Raw genomic sequence first — 17106 nt, forward strand, 5'->3', positions numbered from 1 at the left:
CCAAAATGGTAGACAGAGAGAGAGAGACACAGGGATCACTGGAGGGGAAACTGAGGCCAAGATAGGACTCCCACCCCCCCCCAAAAAAAGAAGAAATGAGATGTATAGATTGACAGAAAAGATCCAGTTGAGATGAGGGCAAAGGATGACAGAGGAGAACTGCTTTACCAGAAGTCCTTAACTGGCCAGTGACGATGAGGCCCAGTGCACAGGAGGGCCCTCTAGCCATGCACATGGGTAGACACAGGCAGAGGAGTACTTAAGGTGGGAGCTTAGCGGATTTTTTCTTTCTAATTGTTTCTTTTTTCTCAATGATATGGATGTGACAATCTGCCAAACTCCATTTTAAGTTTACAGAAAGACTGTTGTTTAGAACTAGTGTTATTTGTATTTGCCACATAATTAAGCTCCTCCTCCTTTTTTTTTTTTTTTTAAACAGTACTGGGGATTGACTCATGGCTACTCTACCAGGAAGCTACATCCCTAGACATTTTTTTTTTTTTAAAAGACAGTCTCACAAAGCTGCCAGGCAAGGCTCGTGGCTTCAAACTTGCTATCATTCAGACCAGACTCAGCCTCCCCAGTCACTGAGATTACAGTATGTGCCACTGTGTTGACTCCTAACTAAGGATCTAGATCGAAATGAAAAGCATTATCAGTAGCTGCCTGCAGTAGAAAAGGAACTGAAGTGTCCATGCATTTTCTGATCATTTTGCTTGATAGGATGCTCACCTTGAAAGTTGCACCTGTTTGAACAGATTTTTAACTCTTCTTTTTGTCAAAATACAAATATACATATGACACTAGCTGAAAAATAGGTTAGAAAACTGTTTTTCTAAAGCCAAGTCAATAGTTTACAATTCAGTATGTAATTTCCTATAAATAATTGTTCTAAGATGTCAAATATCAACTCAATCTAGAAAAGTAGGTGATTTTCATGCCTAAATATATAATAAGTCTAATAGCATTTCTGATGGAAACTGGACATTTGAAACAGTGTGTGGAGTACCTAAGAGGTATCAGGCAGAGATGGGGACACCACAGGAATACTGTCCTGGTGGTGCTACAGTCTATGGGAAAAGACATGACCACAAAAATAGGTGCAAAATTGCAAATATGGCTGTTGAGAGGGATATTCTCTAAGAGGACCTAACAGAACTTTAACGAGTCAGGGAGATTAGCAAAAGCAAGGCCAGGGAATGAGCCCTGAAGTTCAACTGGAGCCACGATGGGATGAGCGTACCCTCCTAGGATATGCACACAGCACACTTTCACCCAAGGCTCCCCTAGTGCCAGACCAACAGTAATGAGAACCAGCGCTGGGATAGAGGGCCCTGGTGGGACGCGGTAAGGTCTAAAGTCATTTTTCTAATACTGCGTTTTCCCAGACTACCTCCTCCAGAACATCCTGGCTTTTCTACTAGATCAGACTCTCTGCGAAAGAGGCTTGGGAATCTGCACTGTTTCAGGGTTTCAGCAGAATTTCTTTTCCTTTCCTCCCTTTCCCTCTTTCTCTTTGGACTAGGGATTAAACCCAGGGTGCTCTACCACAGAACTATGTCCCCAACCCTTTTTATTATTTATTTAAAAACCATTTTTAGTTGTAGATGGACACAATACCTTTGTTTACTTATTTCTTATGTGGTGCTGAGGATGAAACCCAGGGCCTCACAATACGAAGCAAGTGCTCTACCCCTCGGCCACACCCCCAGCCCTTAATTTTTATTTTGAGACAAGGTTCAGCTAAGTTGTTCAGCTTAGTCTCAAACTAGTGACCCTCCAGAGCTGCTGGGATTACAGGTGTGTGCCCCGGAGCCCAGCTCAGCACAGCCAAAAGGCACATTTGTGGGAACAGTTAAAAAGAGGCAGGGATTTGTGTGGGGAAAACAGGGATGAAAGGCAAACAATGTGTGGACAAGGTCAGAAGCAGTAAAGCACGCTGGAGGCTGGGTGTGGAGCAGGGGTGTGGAGCACCTTAAAGGTACTCTGCACCAAGTGGGAGCAGTGTAGAAAAGCACGAGAGGGTGTGGGCTTTTGGTTGTAATCCACACAGATGCTTGTCTGCCATGAGGACTTGGACAATAACCTTTCCATGCTTCAGTCCCCTCATCTGTGAAACAGGAAAATAACATAAAGTCTACCTCCTGTAATGTTTACTTTATAGAGTGTTGGGAGGATTAAGTAAAATAATGTTGACAAAGCATCTGGAATACATCTGTAGTCACTGTCAACAAGGTACCTGAGATCTATCAGATGCTTTTATATGTGCTTTTTTTCCTGATCTCAGGACAATCTTACAAGAAATGTATTATTATAACATCTTTTGAGACAGGGTCTCTTAATTTTACATTTTCAGCCCTGACCTCTTCCCTAAGCTTCAGAATCATATTTTTGATGGCTTCCTCAACTGCCTAATAGTCATCTCAAACCTAACATTCAAAACAAAATTCTCCATTTTCTCATCCTACTTTCTCACCAGCTCTTCCCCACATGTACCAGTTTAAATAAGGAGCATCATGTTTACCCAGCCATCAAGCCAAAAATGGAGATTCCCTAATTCTCTCTTCCTCTCACACCACATGCCATCTACTGCACGTTCTGCTGGCTGTTTTCTCACCACCTCCCCTGCCATCATGACACATGGCACAGTTTCTCACCATGCCTTATTTAGCCAAGGTCAACATCCTCTTTTTCTTTTTTTTTTTTTCCAATGCTGAGGATTGAACCCAGGGCCTTTTGCCTGCTAAGCAGGGGCTCTACCTCTCAGCTACACCTCCACCCCTTTTTATTTTTTAGATAGGGTCTAAGTTGCCCAGATTGGCCTTGAATTTGTGATCCTCCTGTGTCGGCCTTCTGTGTAGCTGGCATTATAGGAATGGGCCACCATGCCTGGTTCCAACAGCTTCTTGTCTGGTCTTTCTTTTGCCACTCTCTTCCTCGGCAGCTGATTTTTTACACGGCACTGAGTGATCTTTTAGTAATAAATCAGTTCCGGGTGATGAAAATTTTTCTAAAATTGACTGTGATGATGATTGTACAACTGCATATACTAAAACCACCGAACTGTATACTCTGAATGGATGAATTATACAGTATATGAATTACATCTCAATAAATCTGTTTAAGAAATTGAGGAACCTAACTAATAATTCTGAAACTGCTACACATGCTTCTGGGACTAGAAATGGCTGTTGGATGAAAGGAATCAGGTTTCTCACCACTGGAGAGGAAAACTGCACATAATCAAGGGAGAAAAGCTAGAGGGAAACATGTAAAACAGAACTTGCAACAGACTCCTCGGTTTAACTCCTGGATGGTGTGATGTAGACACAAGTGGATAAAGGACTTTGGATGCGTATGTATACAGACACTGATTTCTATTGTCATTCTCTAATAAAAGGAACCAGGTTCTGTAGAGAAATGTCTCATTCTAAGGAGGGGGTAGGACTATATAAGAAAAGCAAGAGCATGTTGTATGCCAGAAAGTGAGGAGGTACTAAAGAAAAGAAAACAAGGTATGTCAAAGGGACACAGGATCTGGCTTGAAGAAGTCCCAGTGGCCAGAGCCCCGGAACAATTTCAGCAATAAAATGATGGCATTGGATTATAATCCAAAGTAGAAAATAAGTTTCCAAGAGTTTAAACTGAAATAAATAAAAGACCGAATAAACACATGAATGGCAGATACAGAGGACGTAGACACTTCCCCCAACCCCTGACCTTGTGTGGGTCTCTGCTGGGTGACCTGTTTCCAAGGAACAAAGTAGAAAAGGAATTAAAAAACATACAGACACCTACTTGGGCAGGTAAACGGACGACCACCACTGGTGGAGTCTGTCGATGGTATGGCCCTCTAACAAGAGAAGGGCACCTCATTCCTGTGATATTCTTCCCTGAAACACAACCCCAACCTAACCATGAGAAAACCATGAAAAACCTTCTACAAAATATCTGACCAGGACTCCTCAAAACTGTCAAGATCCTCTGCACCTCCTATAGGAAGATGTAGGCCCAACTCTCCATCATGTCGGCTTAGGGACCGGCTTCTTCAACAGGGCTCCTAAAGCACAAGTAAAGTCAGGACTCAATGAATGGAATGGCATCAAACTAAAAAGCTTCTTCACAGCAAAGGGAACAGTCAAGAATGTGAAGAAGGAGCCTGTAGCATGGGAGAACATCTTTGCCACCTGCACCTTAGAGCATTAATCTCCAGAATAGATAAAGAACTCAAAAAACTTGATACCAACCCCCCCCCCCCAATAACCCAACCAATAAATGGGCAAAGGAACTGCACCTGCACTTCACAGAAGAAATATGAATGGTCAGCAAATATTTGAAAAAATGATGTTCAACATCTCTAGAAATTAGAGAAATGCAAATTAAAACTATGCTGAGATTTCACTTCACTCCAACCAGAATGGCAATTATCAAGAATACTAGTAACAATAAGTGCTAGCGAGAAAGTGAGGGAAAAAGTACAGTCATAGATTGCTGTTGAGACTGCAAACTGGTACAACCTCTCTGGAAAGCAGTATGGAGGTTCATCAGAAAACTTGGAATGGAACCACCATTTGACCCAGCTAAGTTGCTGGCTGGGTACCTGTGAGCACGGAGTACAGAGAGTGCTTCCTGGCTGTGCCTGGTAACAGGCTATTGGAGGCAGAAGTCTGAATTAAATTGACGGATAAAGGTGAGTGAGATTTTTCTCATGGTACCTCAATTTTTTCATTTGTTACATATTGAAAGTACAGAATGAGGATTATTACAAAGTATTGTTATAAAAGAATTTAAGAAAATAGTGTTTTCCAACTCTTTAATTTCTATTCAGTGAGAGTAATTTTAGCAACTACTGTTTCAAAGTGTCAGACATTTAGGGGTCTAACCTCTGAAGAAGGCTAAACAGCATCATCTGAAGGCTCTGGATGCAGGGGCAGGGCCTTGCTTGGACAGTCATTCACTAATGCCATCTTCCTCAGTGGAAGCCGTTCTTCCCCCAATTACTAGTTACCAGCTGCTCTCTGTTCTCCTCTTAAGTTTCTCAGGAACTCCCTCGGCCACACTCATACTCCCCATTACCAGGCCCCTGGGCATGCTGAAGTGAAGTGATGGGGACTCATCTCCATATCTGATGTTACACTTTTTATAGGACCAGAATTTGTTCCTTTGATTTTTGCTACCACAAAACTCAGAAAGAGATGCTACTGGGGGCTGGGATGTGGCTCAAGCGGTAGCGCGCTCGCCTGGCATGCATGTGGCCCGGGTTCGATCCTCAGCACCACATACCAACAAAGGTGTTGTGTCCGCCAAGAACTAAGAAAAAATAAATAAATGTTAAAATTCTCTCTCTCTGCCCCCCCCCCTCTCTCTCTTTAAAAAAAAGAGACATGCTACTACTAATGAAACAGATGCAAAGTCTTACTAAACCTGTTATAATAGATCTCATTGTTTTCTATGTTGAGGCCAATATTGAACTACAACATTCTGATTTCTAAAATATCATTTATGTGCTGTAAAAACCTATGAGTCTATTGAGAACAATTGAGAGCTACATCTCATCTTTCTAATATCCTATTCTAAATCCAAGAAGAGGCAAAATGCTTGTTTTTCTTAAAGAGCCAGGGAGCAAATATTTAAGGCTTTGTAGGTCATAGGATTGTTGTTGCAAATATTCAACTGCCATTGTAGGGAAAACACCTATAAGCAGTATGTAAACAAGTGAACACAGTTTTATTCCAATAAAACTTTATTTACAAAAATAGGCTGCCACCTGTAGGCTGCAGTTTGCCAACTACTTCTGTAGTGCAGACCACAGGGTAGCTGGAAAGTATTCTGAGGCCAGGCAATCACCTCTGTATCACGCCAATATCTGGGTAGAATTCAGGAATCTTTGTCATATAATCCTGAATTTGGGACAAGGCCCCAAGCCATATCAGTGTTGACTTTGATTCCCAATTGGTTCTAGAGTCCTTCAATATCTTGGATGAGTTTTAGTTGGTACAAGGGACTCATCGTAATGTTGGTGAGGAAACGGTGACAGCCATACTCTTCCAAGGTGATGTAATCCAGAGAAGAAAAGCTCTAGATTTGGCTCACCCTTCTCCCTAGTAAACCCAGCCCAGGACAGACTCTTTGGTACTCCTAACCTAACAAGACTGCTCTAGGCTACAACACCAGAGGCCCCTGAGTGTAAGCAGGTAACACGCTGGGACACTGCTGTTGAAGAATGACTCTCTGAGTGTAAAAAGCAGATGGAACAAGGTGAAAGAAAAGAGGAAGTTCGGTGAGTAGACTGCAGTGTCTAGGTGTGAGGTGGCTCTTGGTGGCTTGTACCACAGCAGAGAGAGAAATGGTTGAATTAAAGAGATTCAGGAAGAAAAGGCCATAGTGACTGAATGAATTATAGGCCTTGGTCAAAACTCATCAAGTTGTATTCTTAATTGGTGAATTTTATTGCATACAAATTATAACTCAAAAAAGATGAAAAAAAAGTCTGTAGTGTCTGGCTGGTTGTGGTGGAAGCAGAGGTGAGGTGAGGAGACAGAAGGATTCCCAAATTTCTGGCTTCAGTGTGAAGGGGATGGTGCTGCCACTTACTGAATTGGAAGAGTGGAGGAGGACTAGGTACTGTAGGCCCAGGTTTACACGTGTTGAGTTGTTGATGTCTGTGAAACATCTACCTGGAAATGTCAGGCAGCAATTTGATAAATAGTTCTCCAACCAGAATTTGAGATTGAACTGAACTGATAATGAATTGATTTGGGTTGGAGATAAAATGCAAGACCACTAAAATGGGAGTCCAAGATGGCCCAAGACAGAGTCCTGAGAACATCAGCATTCCATAGATGGTAGAGCTACAGGAATTAATCATGGAGCCTGAGGTCCTAAACCAAGGAAGAAGGGGACCAAAAATTCACAACACACTGGAATTTAGGGAATAACAAAAAAGTTTAGTTCTTCCAATCTAGAATTCAATTGGAGTGTCATTGTTTTCCTTTCCTGCTAAAATGTAACCTAGGAGGACAAACAACCATTTGGTTAAACACCTTCAAGAAGAGACCTCCTAGAAGTCTGTCAGAAATGGTATATGATGAACTCAGAGCCTTTCAGAGTCCTCCATGATCAAAGTGGAAAGCCCACTGAATCCAACAGTAAATCACAAGATAATTCTTTGGCTCTGGAAAAGCCCTGGTATTTTTGAGAAATGTCAGTACTGTTGTTACACTGGGAGAAACTTGTGGTGGGGTTCACCAAAGGAATGGAAAGGCATCCAGAAAAATTCTAGTTAAAATCTCAATACCCATGACTCACTGACGTCAACAAAAGAGCCCTTCTAGAAGTGAGTATAGGGTAGGGATGCGCAGGGTAGGAGTTCTTGTAGAAGATGACAGCTTTGGATCACTGTGCCAAGCTACGTCCTGTTAAATCAATATAGGAATATGCATAAGCACAATTATTAATGTGCAGTAAGCATAGTAACTGGCTTCCAATGTCTGAGACTCTCAGATCTATAAGGCAAAAATGTCATTCTTCTCTACATGTCATCATGCAGCACACCATAAATAATTCTGGGAGCAAATCAGTTACTTTCCTTCTCTGTCACTAAAATGAACAAAATATCAAGGCATTAGTGTGGAGAGATGAATTTACAAGATGCAAGGCTGTTCCTTTTCTAGATTATCTGTCCTCAAAGGACCGCAACCTAGAGAGAGGACAAAGGAGTGGGGGAAAGACATCCTACTAACAGCTCACTGCCTCTGGGCCCTTTGCTGTATTACAAGCTCAAGAGAAAAAAATGCTGTGTCCAGTGAGAACCGTAAAAGAAATAAGCTCAACTATGTGCACAATTCTCTGGTTCCACCAGATTATAGAGAGGAGGGAGTGGTTGTTGGAGCTCAGACTTGTTCAACACTGTTCATTTTTACCCATGGAATGCTGAAGTGATGATGTTAGCTGAATTTGTCAGATTACCTCTTTTCCAATACTAAATGCATCAAAAACCTTTATTAAGTAAAAATCATAATAAAAGAAAAAATATCTGATTCTTTCTCCCTCCACATCCCGTTTTTCTGCATTGCCACCAGCCACATGCAGCTGCTTAAATTCCACTTAATTCCAATTAAACAAAATTAAGGGGCTGGGGTTGTGGTTCAGTGGCAGAGCATTTGCCTAGCATGTGTGAGGCACAGGGTTTGATTCTCAGCACTGCATACAAATAAATAAAAAATAAAGGTCCATCAACAACTAAAAAATTATAAATAAATAAATAAAATTAAATACATTTCCTCCATCACACTGGTCACATTTCAAGTGCTCAACAGCCACGTATGGCTAGTGTCTGCTGGACTAGGAATGCATAAAATATGGAGAAACATGGGTAGCATGGAGATGCCATGACAAAGTGCTACAGAAAAGAAGAGCCACCAAGAAGATTCAATTAAGAATATCACCAAACTTGCATTTCAGAAAAGTCCCTCGGGTTGCAAAGAAATGTGGGGACAGGGAACATGGGACCCATGAGAAAGAAAGAACTGCACCACTGGGCTGATTTGCATTGCGTGTTTGCTTCACTAGCTAGAGCAAGCGGCAATATTTTAATGGTTTGATACTAAAAGAAGTGAAAAATGTCTCCGGTTGAACATAGTAAGTTTAAGTGGGATCACCACAGGGATTTCAGCTCTGTGACAGAGATGTTCTTCATATGCATCAGGCCATGGCACACCACTACCACCTGGAAGTGGCACTGAGCCAGCTCCTTAAGAGGAAATTAATTAAAAGCCTCTGTAGCATATGAGAAACTGCAAAAAGTAAATGTGTGTTCAGGGATGTATTAGAGAAACAGAGACAGGGAATGTGGATATGAGAGGAAGACAGTGTGCTGGAGGGGGTAGGAGAAAATCTGTGAGTGTTTGTGTAGGGGAAGTTCTATCGGTCATTTGTCAGATCTAAGTCTGGATGCTCCCATGTCACCACCAATTCACTCAATTCTTTGCAACCAGAGGGACTTTTCTGAAATGCCATCCCCTGATGTTATTATTCTGATTAAAACTTTCCAGTGGTCTTCTTTTCTGTAGAACTTTGAAACAGCATCTCCATGCTACCCATGTTTCCATATTTTGTGCTAAAACCAGTACAGTTGCCACTGGCCCCATGTGGCTACTGAACACTTGAAATATGACTAATGTGACAGAGGAAATGAGTTTTTAATTCTATTTAACTGGAATTCAGTGGTTCTGCCAGATTAGGAGAGGTGAGACTGTGAGGAAGCTGGAAGAATCAGAATGATAAGAACTTGTGCTCTGGTCTTCCACAGCATCGCTAGCTCCACATAGCCTGGCTGTCTTCCTGCCCAAATCTTCCTCCTGTGCATGACCAAAGGTGCCTCAACCCAAGCCAGGAAGAAACCCAGAACATTATCTCTCCCTCTTCCTCAGCCCCCTGGGCCAGAATCTCCACAGCCTGCCTTCACTCCCACCACCCCACAGCCTCTGCAGTGAACATGGCAACACCATGGAGTGATTTCTCCCACATCTGTTTCTTCCACCCTGCACTACTGGAGTCCCTATGGATGTGACCTGCTCTCGCTCAGGACCCCAAACTCTACTCAGTGCAACGAGGAGGAAACTCTCTGTTTCTATGCTTCTATCAACTTTAGTTTTTCAAACTTGGATTTTTAAGTATGGGCTTGGAAATATTCAAGTGTTCTGTTTGTACTAATTGGAGTTTGAATTGGTGGAAAGTTTACCTTAAATGCTTGAGTGGAGGTGAACTCTAATCCAAACCCCCAAACAGCTGAAAACTGGCAGTTTGCCCAAGCCCAGACGGGCCTTGGGAATCTGCCAACACTGAGGACCCTGCCATTCCATAGATGATGTGTTAATTTTCAACTACTCCACTTTTCTGTCTTAAAAAACCCAAACCAAACAACAACAACAAAAAAGAGAAACAACAATTCCTATGTTGACTTGGAGAGATTCTCAAAAATTCAAAGAAGCCATTTTTTCCTGAAACCCTGATTAATTCCTGCTTTTCAACCAAATTCTATTTCTCCCACTTCACAGGTAAGAAGATCAGTGGCTGAGTTCACGGATGGTTAGTTTTTGACTAAAACAGTCTCATTTGCCTCATTTCTCAGTTTCTCTAATATCTCTGCTCCTCTCTATCTAAAAAGCCAGCAGATGGCAGTTTTTATCATTCTACTTATTTTTTAGATAAACTGATAACACTACCACAACTCCCAGTCAGAAGGCCATTAATACCATCACAGTATAATCGTCTCTTTGCTCAGTCACGTACACAGTTCAGGAACTGCATTCACACTGTGGCATCTTCTTGCCTTTAAAAATGGCTTTTTCATGAGAAGTACATATTGAAGAAAAAAAGTTCAAATGATAACATCTGCCCTAACCTAAAATTTCTAGCAACTGGTGACTACCCGGAATTGATGTTCTGATATTTACCTGTTACTCTTATAGATAAAGAGTACCCCTATGTCACAGATTTAGAAAAATTGAAGCTAAAAAACATATTCACGTCAGGAGAGAGCTAGGATCCAAACTCAGGCAGTCTGGCTCCAAAGTCTGGGACCCAGTGCCCAGCACCACGTGGCTCTGCGGAAGGGGAGACTGGCTGCTGCCCTGCTAGGAATGTCCCAGTGGGGCTGTAGGCAGGGACTCTTACCTGGTCAGGGTCCTGAGTCTCTACAAAGATATAGCTATATCAAAGTTCCTCTGATTTATTCAGTCCCTAAATCCTCTCTTCCAGGGTAGCCTACACATTGGTCTCTTGCTTCCTTCTAAGGTCATTTCCCTAACCTGCTTGATGGAGAGAAACACCTGGAATGTTTGTTAAAAACGAAACTGCTCAGGATGCTGTCCTTTGAGGTTCTGATCTATGGGGTCTGATATAGTCCCAGAAATGCATATTTTAAACAAGTGCCCTGGGGAAAGTCTTCTCATCAGTTGGGTTTGAGAAATGTTGCTCCAGAAGTTTTAGCCAATAGGAACAAACACCACTGGCTTTAAGTATTATAGATTAAGTCAAAATATTATTAATTAGTGACATTTCTGCAGCTGAATTAATCCAAAGCAAATGGCGCATATGACACAAATTGTTTTCTTCCAGAAAGACATGCTAGGTGGGCTGAGATGTCTTTGTGGCTTTTTCTTATTGAGTGATAACAATTAGAGAGAATTCTTTAATGGTGTGCCCTTGAGGGAGTTTCTGCATTGCTCTGGTCATGGAAAAGCTTAATTTAAGTAGAAAGCATGTGGTTTTATACAGTTCTTTTAGGTTCTACGAGAATTTCAGAGAAGAGGAAATTTTATTTTATTTTTTTTTTAAAGAGAGAGTGAGAGAGGAGAGAGAGAGAGAGAGAGAGAGAGAGAGAGAGAGAGAGAGAGAGAGAGAATGAGAATTTTTTAATATTTATTTTTTAGTTCTCGGCGGACACAACATCTTTGTTGGTATGTGGTGCTGAGGATCGAACCCGGGCCGCACGCATGCCAGGCGAGCGCGCTGCCGCTTGAGCCACATCCCCAGCCCAGAAGAGGAAATTTTAAAAGGGAGAAAAGAGTACAGAGTTCTTGTTCCTTGAAGGACTCTAAAGTGAATTCTTTAGAGAATTGTATAACTGAGAGAGAAGGATTTAGGCTTTTCAACTTAAATGTTTATGAATCATATACAGAATGACTTATGAAAACATTTCATAAGGTTGTGGTTCAATTTACATAGTCTATCAGAAGCAGGGATGATCTTTGACACTTATATCAAATGCAAAATTTTGAAACTTGTGATTATTAAAATACCGTTTAGTGTTAATAAAAGATCTCAAATGTGCCTATTTGCTCTGACACGGTGTTTGCTGCTTGTCACAATGAAGTTTCCACCTGAGGCACTACTTCAATTGCTGTATGTATGAGTCACTAGGGGAAAAAGAGGAAGATGAAAGCAGAAATAATACTAAAAGACACTCAAAGGGGGACATAGAAAGCTGTCCTCTCTGCCCTGTGGAATGCCTTGTTTCCAAGGGGGCCGTTGCAAATCAGTGGCAGGGGACTGTTCCCAACTCTTAGGCATAAGACACACATACCTCTTGGTGGGGGTGGGCACTCCAGAGGACATGTGGCTAACCATGGTGTCATTCATATTGGTCAGAGGGCGAGGAGGGCTGAAAGAAAACACATTTAGGTTTATGTTAATAGTTACCAACACAACTAGAGAAACAAGAATGACAAGGGCAAAGGAACCAATTATCCCTGCTGACAGGCACAGTGGCACCATGGAAAGAGAGACCTCCAGCCTACATAAATCCATCAAGAAGGGGTTCTCTCTTGCAAGGCCATAGGGCTGCAGGGCTACAAAGTACCAGGGGAACAACAAATTATACCACCACCACAACCAGTGGAACCTCAGTGGTTTTTGCGTGTGGTTTTAGTGCACAAGGATGTGAAGTCTGCTACTTAATTTTGATTAATTTCTCTACATGTTATGTAGAGGACTGCCAAGTGTTTGGCAAGTGTATCACAAAGTTCTTGACATCGAGGCATGCACTTTTCTTGAGATTTGTTTACAGCTCACTGTTCTCCCTCACACTTAGTTTGCAAACTCTATTACGTAAACAATTAAGTGGTTAAACACAAAATTTAAAAATAAGACTCAGAAGCAAAGTTTTATTAATCCTGTACTAGAATCTTAATAATCCGAATTTTATACCTATACTTCAATTAGAACGCTGTCTTTTGTAACCTACTCAAATTTAAATGTAAAAGCAAGCATTTTTATAATTTGTCTTCTGGGGTTGGATTTCTATACTCAAATCGAATTCCTCCCTCTTGTGAAAGAGCAGGGTGAATGAATCCAGACTTATCAAAAAGAGTCTGTCATCGAAAACTTCAGGCCACTCCAATGCTTCTCCCTCTCTAGGGGTACAGCTACAAAAGGTTTCTGTCTTGCATCTGGAACATGACAACTACTTTCTTCTTGGGAAATCTGTCAGTTTTACTCCTAAACTGAAAGAAGTACTTCTCAGAAAGACTAGTCCCTCAAAAGCAGGAAAGTGAAGCCAAAAAGTCCTCTTATGTAGGTGCTGATTTCTCCTTACTTTTGAGAGACGTGCTGATTAGTATACTGCTCTTGGAGGCTATACTTAGCAATGGGTAGTGAGTGTTAAAGGATGTCACCTGGGGCTGGGGTGGTGGATCAGTGGTAGTGCACTCGCCTAGCATGCATGGGGCACTGGGTTCAATCCTCAGCACCACATAAAAGCAAACTAATGTATCCACCTTAAACTAAAGATACATAGTAAATAAATATTTTAAATAAAATAAAATAAAGGAAGTCACCTATTGTTTTGCATGTTTTCTACTACATTCAAATAAAGACTCAGGGAAATACTTCAGGGAGAGCCAAGGAACCCAGGGTATAAAGAGGAGTTTCTCTCTCTCCATCTACCATGCACTCGTATTTTCTAAAAAAAAATTTCATTTCTGGGTAGGGAGACTTTTAAAAAAATGACATCCCATTTAACAGAGAGGATCCAAAATGGAAAGCAATTTGCAGAGAACAGATTGAGGTCTCTTGATTTTTAAGCCACAGTACCATGCTTATTGTTCTACATTGCTTCCCTTGGGTGACAAGTCCCTAAGTAAGACATTCAGAACAGAAATATGCCTTCCTGGCTAGAGTTCATTTCCCAACTATTTGACTACCCGTCACTCAGACAGATACCCAAACTTTCAAGCCTATTTATGTTGTGAGTTATAATCAACACATCAATTGTCTTAGGTTGACTAATGATGGAAGAGAAAACAAGATTAGCTTACTTTTAGTTCTAAATTTCTAATTTTGCCTCTGGTTCTTTTAAATCAATTGTCCAGCTGAATCAAGGAGAAAATTCCTATGAAGTAACAAATTCAGCAGAACAGCTTTTCACGCTTAAGGGCACTAGAAATTTTCTGGTCTTGAAATAGAATGGCTTTGCTTCTTTAGTACATTATTATTAGCAATCCATTTCCAAAATAAGATAAGAACACTCTCATGTTGCTTTCAGAACTAACACAGTTACCCAGATCATTTCAATATTATGGACACTACTGTATTCAATTTCCTTTCTGATATCCTCAGAGAAATATGACAATAGAATTTTTTAAAATTCCTTTAACATGGATCCACATGATAAAATTTTATGATTTGTAGCATTCTGTTTCATCTGATGTTACAAGTCTTTATAATCACCTCCATCTCAGCAAATATAATGTTCAACTATCATTTTAACACACAGAGAAGCCTCTTCTCTAATATTCAATACTTAGGCAGTAATGATTACATTGTATTCTGTAAACTCAGCAGAACTTCCTCCAAGCGGCATAACCTTTCTTGACTTCTAATATGTTTTGCTAGAGATAAGTTTGTGTTTGCAAACCAAAATGGAAGTGGCCTTTGCAAACATCAAGGTCTTTAGTATAGTATCTTCTCCAGAGCCACAGTTTACAGGGAAAACCAACAGCTCCAATGCATTCTTAGAAGATGCAATACACTGAAAAGGATTTCAGGCTTAAAAGAAAAAAATCTTCATGAAGACATATTTGAAAACATCTTCATGTCCAATGAGCTGGGCACATGTATGCCTGTAATCCCAAGCAGCTCAGGAGGCTGAGGCAGAAGGATTGTGAATTCAAAGCCAGCCTCAGTAACTTAGCCAGGCAACTCGGAAAGACCCTGTCTCTAAATAAAATGTAAAATAGGGCTGGGGATGTGGCTCGGTGGTTAAGTGCCCTGGGTTCAATCCCTGATACCAAAAAAAAAAAAAAAAAAAAAAAAAAAAAGAATATATAATGAAATAGCCATTAATAATATAAGTTATGGAAACTTATAAGACAGTAGAATTAGCAAAATCAGATGGATTTTTTGATCTTTAATTCTAAAACCCAGCTGAATACTCTGAACACATCACTAGCTGGTCCATGTCCTCCTTTAGAGAAGATCTAACAGGATACTTTTACACAGTAACAAGTTCCATCTATGAATTCCACGCTACAAAAAGGCTACCATAGTTTGGGAGGCTCCTTCTTTGTTAAAAAGATATGTTTTTTTTTTGTTTTGTTTTTGTTTTTTTAAGAAATGAGGCATAAAAGCAGATGGGTGAATAGGTAGAAGGTGGTAAGTAACTCACTACTCACAAGAGGTGGCTTTTAAAAGGCTTGGAGAGGGGCTGGGGATATAGCTGGGTTGGTAAAGTGCTTGCTTCTTAATCAAAGGATAAGAAACACACTTCCTGAAAGCCTGTGCAAGATAAGAAAGACCTTTATCTCAGTGACTTAACTATACAGCTATGGAGACAGATCTGCAAACAAATAATCACAATGCCCAAGAGTGAGTGCAGCAGAGCAAGCACAGGCAGAATCCTAGAGAGCCACAGTTTACAGGGAAAGCCAGTAGCTCCAATGCATTCTGAGAAGACGTAATACACCAAAAACGATTTCAGGCTTAAAAGAAAAGAAATCTTCATGAAGACATAGTTGAAACGTTTTCATGTCCAATGAGCCGGGCACATGTTGCCTGGAGAAATGAGGGGGAGTCAGGGAAGGTCCCCAGAGGTGAAGTAATGGGGAGTTTTCCAGGTGCAGAAAAAAGCTAAGTGACCCGAGATGGAAATGGTATGTAAAAAGGCACAGAAATGCAAAAGTGCACACTGGGTCTAACTCACTTGATAAGACTCAAAGGGCCTGAAGGGGGTAAGTGAAAATGCACCTGGAAAGGTGGTGATAGCCAGGCTTGTTCTCTCATAAGCTAAGACAGCTAGACTTTATATTAGAGGGAGAGGGGGAAGAATTGAATGTTTTTAATCTAAAGAATGATATGATTTTGAGTTTTTTAAAAAGATAATTATAGGAGTTGTGGGATACTGGTTTTTATCAGGGTTATGCACAAAAATCATCTGGGAAGCGTTTTATTAAGCAAGGTGCCCAAACTCTACCCTCAATTTAGCAGATCTAAAGCTAAAGGGCAGTCTTTCTAAAGCACTTCCAACTAAAAATCATTAATGTGGGGTGGATTTGGAAGGAGGAGGGAATGGAAGCTATGAGACCAGGTAAGGTTTTATGGCAATTGTCCAGACTAGGGCTTATGAGGGTGGACAGTGGTAGTGAAATGGGGTAGAGACAAAAGGAAAGATATTGCTGGAGTCAGACAGACATAAGACATGGTGACTGCATAAGAATACAGGGTTAGGGAGTGAAGAATAATGGAATTTTTACCTGGCTGCGGGGGAGGTAGAGGTATCAATATCTGAACTAGGTAGTGGACACAGAATAAGCAGGAAGGTAAGGGTGAACAGGATTTTAGCTGTGAAACTGTAGACTCTCTAGTGCCACTGACAAACACAGGTAACTGGATGTCTAGAAGGCAGATGGAAATAGGAGAACGAAAACTTGAAAAATTGAATGTCAATTTGAAAATATTAGAGTATCTTAAATGGTACCAATTCTTTGAGTATTATGAACACTAGAGAGGCACATCTTTATTTATTGTTTCTAGGTGGGACAGGATAGGTTTGGGAAGGTGACTTAAATAACAGATACAAAGCTTCCAGTTATTGGGAAGACACCTCTCTCCTATAAGGTGAAAATTTAGTTTACTGGCACAAACCATTTTCATGTAGTTCTCTGCTACATTTAAGTCTCCTCTAAAATTCATGTTAAAATTTAACTGCCATCAAGGTGTTTGAAGAGGAGGTCCCCTCAAGCAGTGATTAATGCCATCACAGCAGAGTGGGTTAGCGTGGTGGGAGTGGGCTGACAAGAGGGCGGGCCCCACTCTTGCACTGGTGCTTGCACCTTCCACCAGGGGATGACACTCGAGGGCCTTTGCCAGAGGCTGGCACTGTGCTCTGACTTCCCAGCCTCCAGAACCTAAAACAAACACACTTTTATTTCTGATGCATTACACAGTCTCAGATATTCTGTTATATAACAACATCAAAGAGACGAAGGCACTCTCTTAGGACCACACTATTCAAATTCATTCTGGTGGATGTTCTGGAATATACAATAATTTTAAATAAAATTTTCCACAAAATCTCTCTTAAGGTTTTAAAATTCGAATCTAAGA

At 41.0% G+C, this 17106-nt stretch overlaps 1 protein-coding gene across 1 annotated transcript in view; it reads right to left on the reverse strand.

Annotated features, from left to right (window-relative positions):
* Dtnb (dystrobrevin beta) overlaps positions 1–17106 on the reverse strand; it is a 228612-nt gene that overhangs the window by 59132 nt on the left and 152374 nt on the right. The window contains exon 10 of the mRNA XM_026389833.2: positions 12089–12166. Within this exon, the coding sequence (XP_026245618.2) occupies positions 12089–12166 (78 nt within the window). The remainder of the gene's footprint in view (positions 1–12088; positions 12167–17106) is intronic.

Source organism: Urocitellus parryii, chromosome 12, assembly GCF_045843805.1.
Source record: "Urocitellus parryii isolate mUroPar1 chromosome 12, mUroPar1.hap1, whole genome shotgun sequence".
NCBI classification, from domain to species: Eukaryota; Metazoa; Chordata; class Mammalia; order Rodentia; family Sciuridae; genus Urocitellus; species Urocitellus parryii.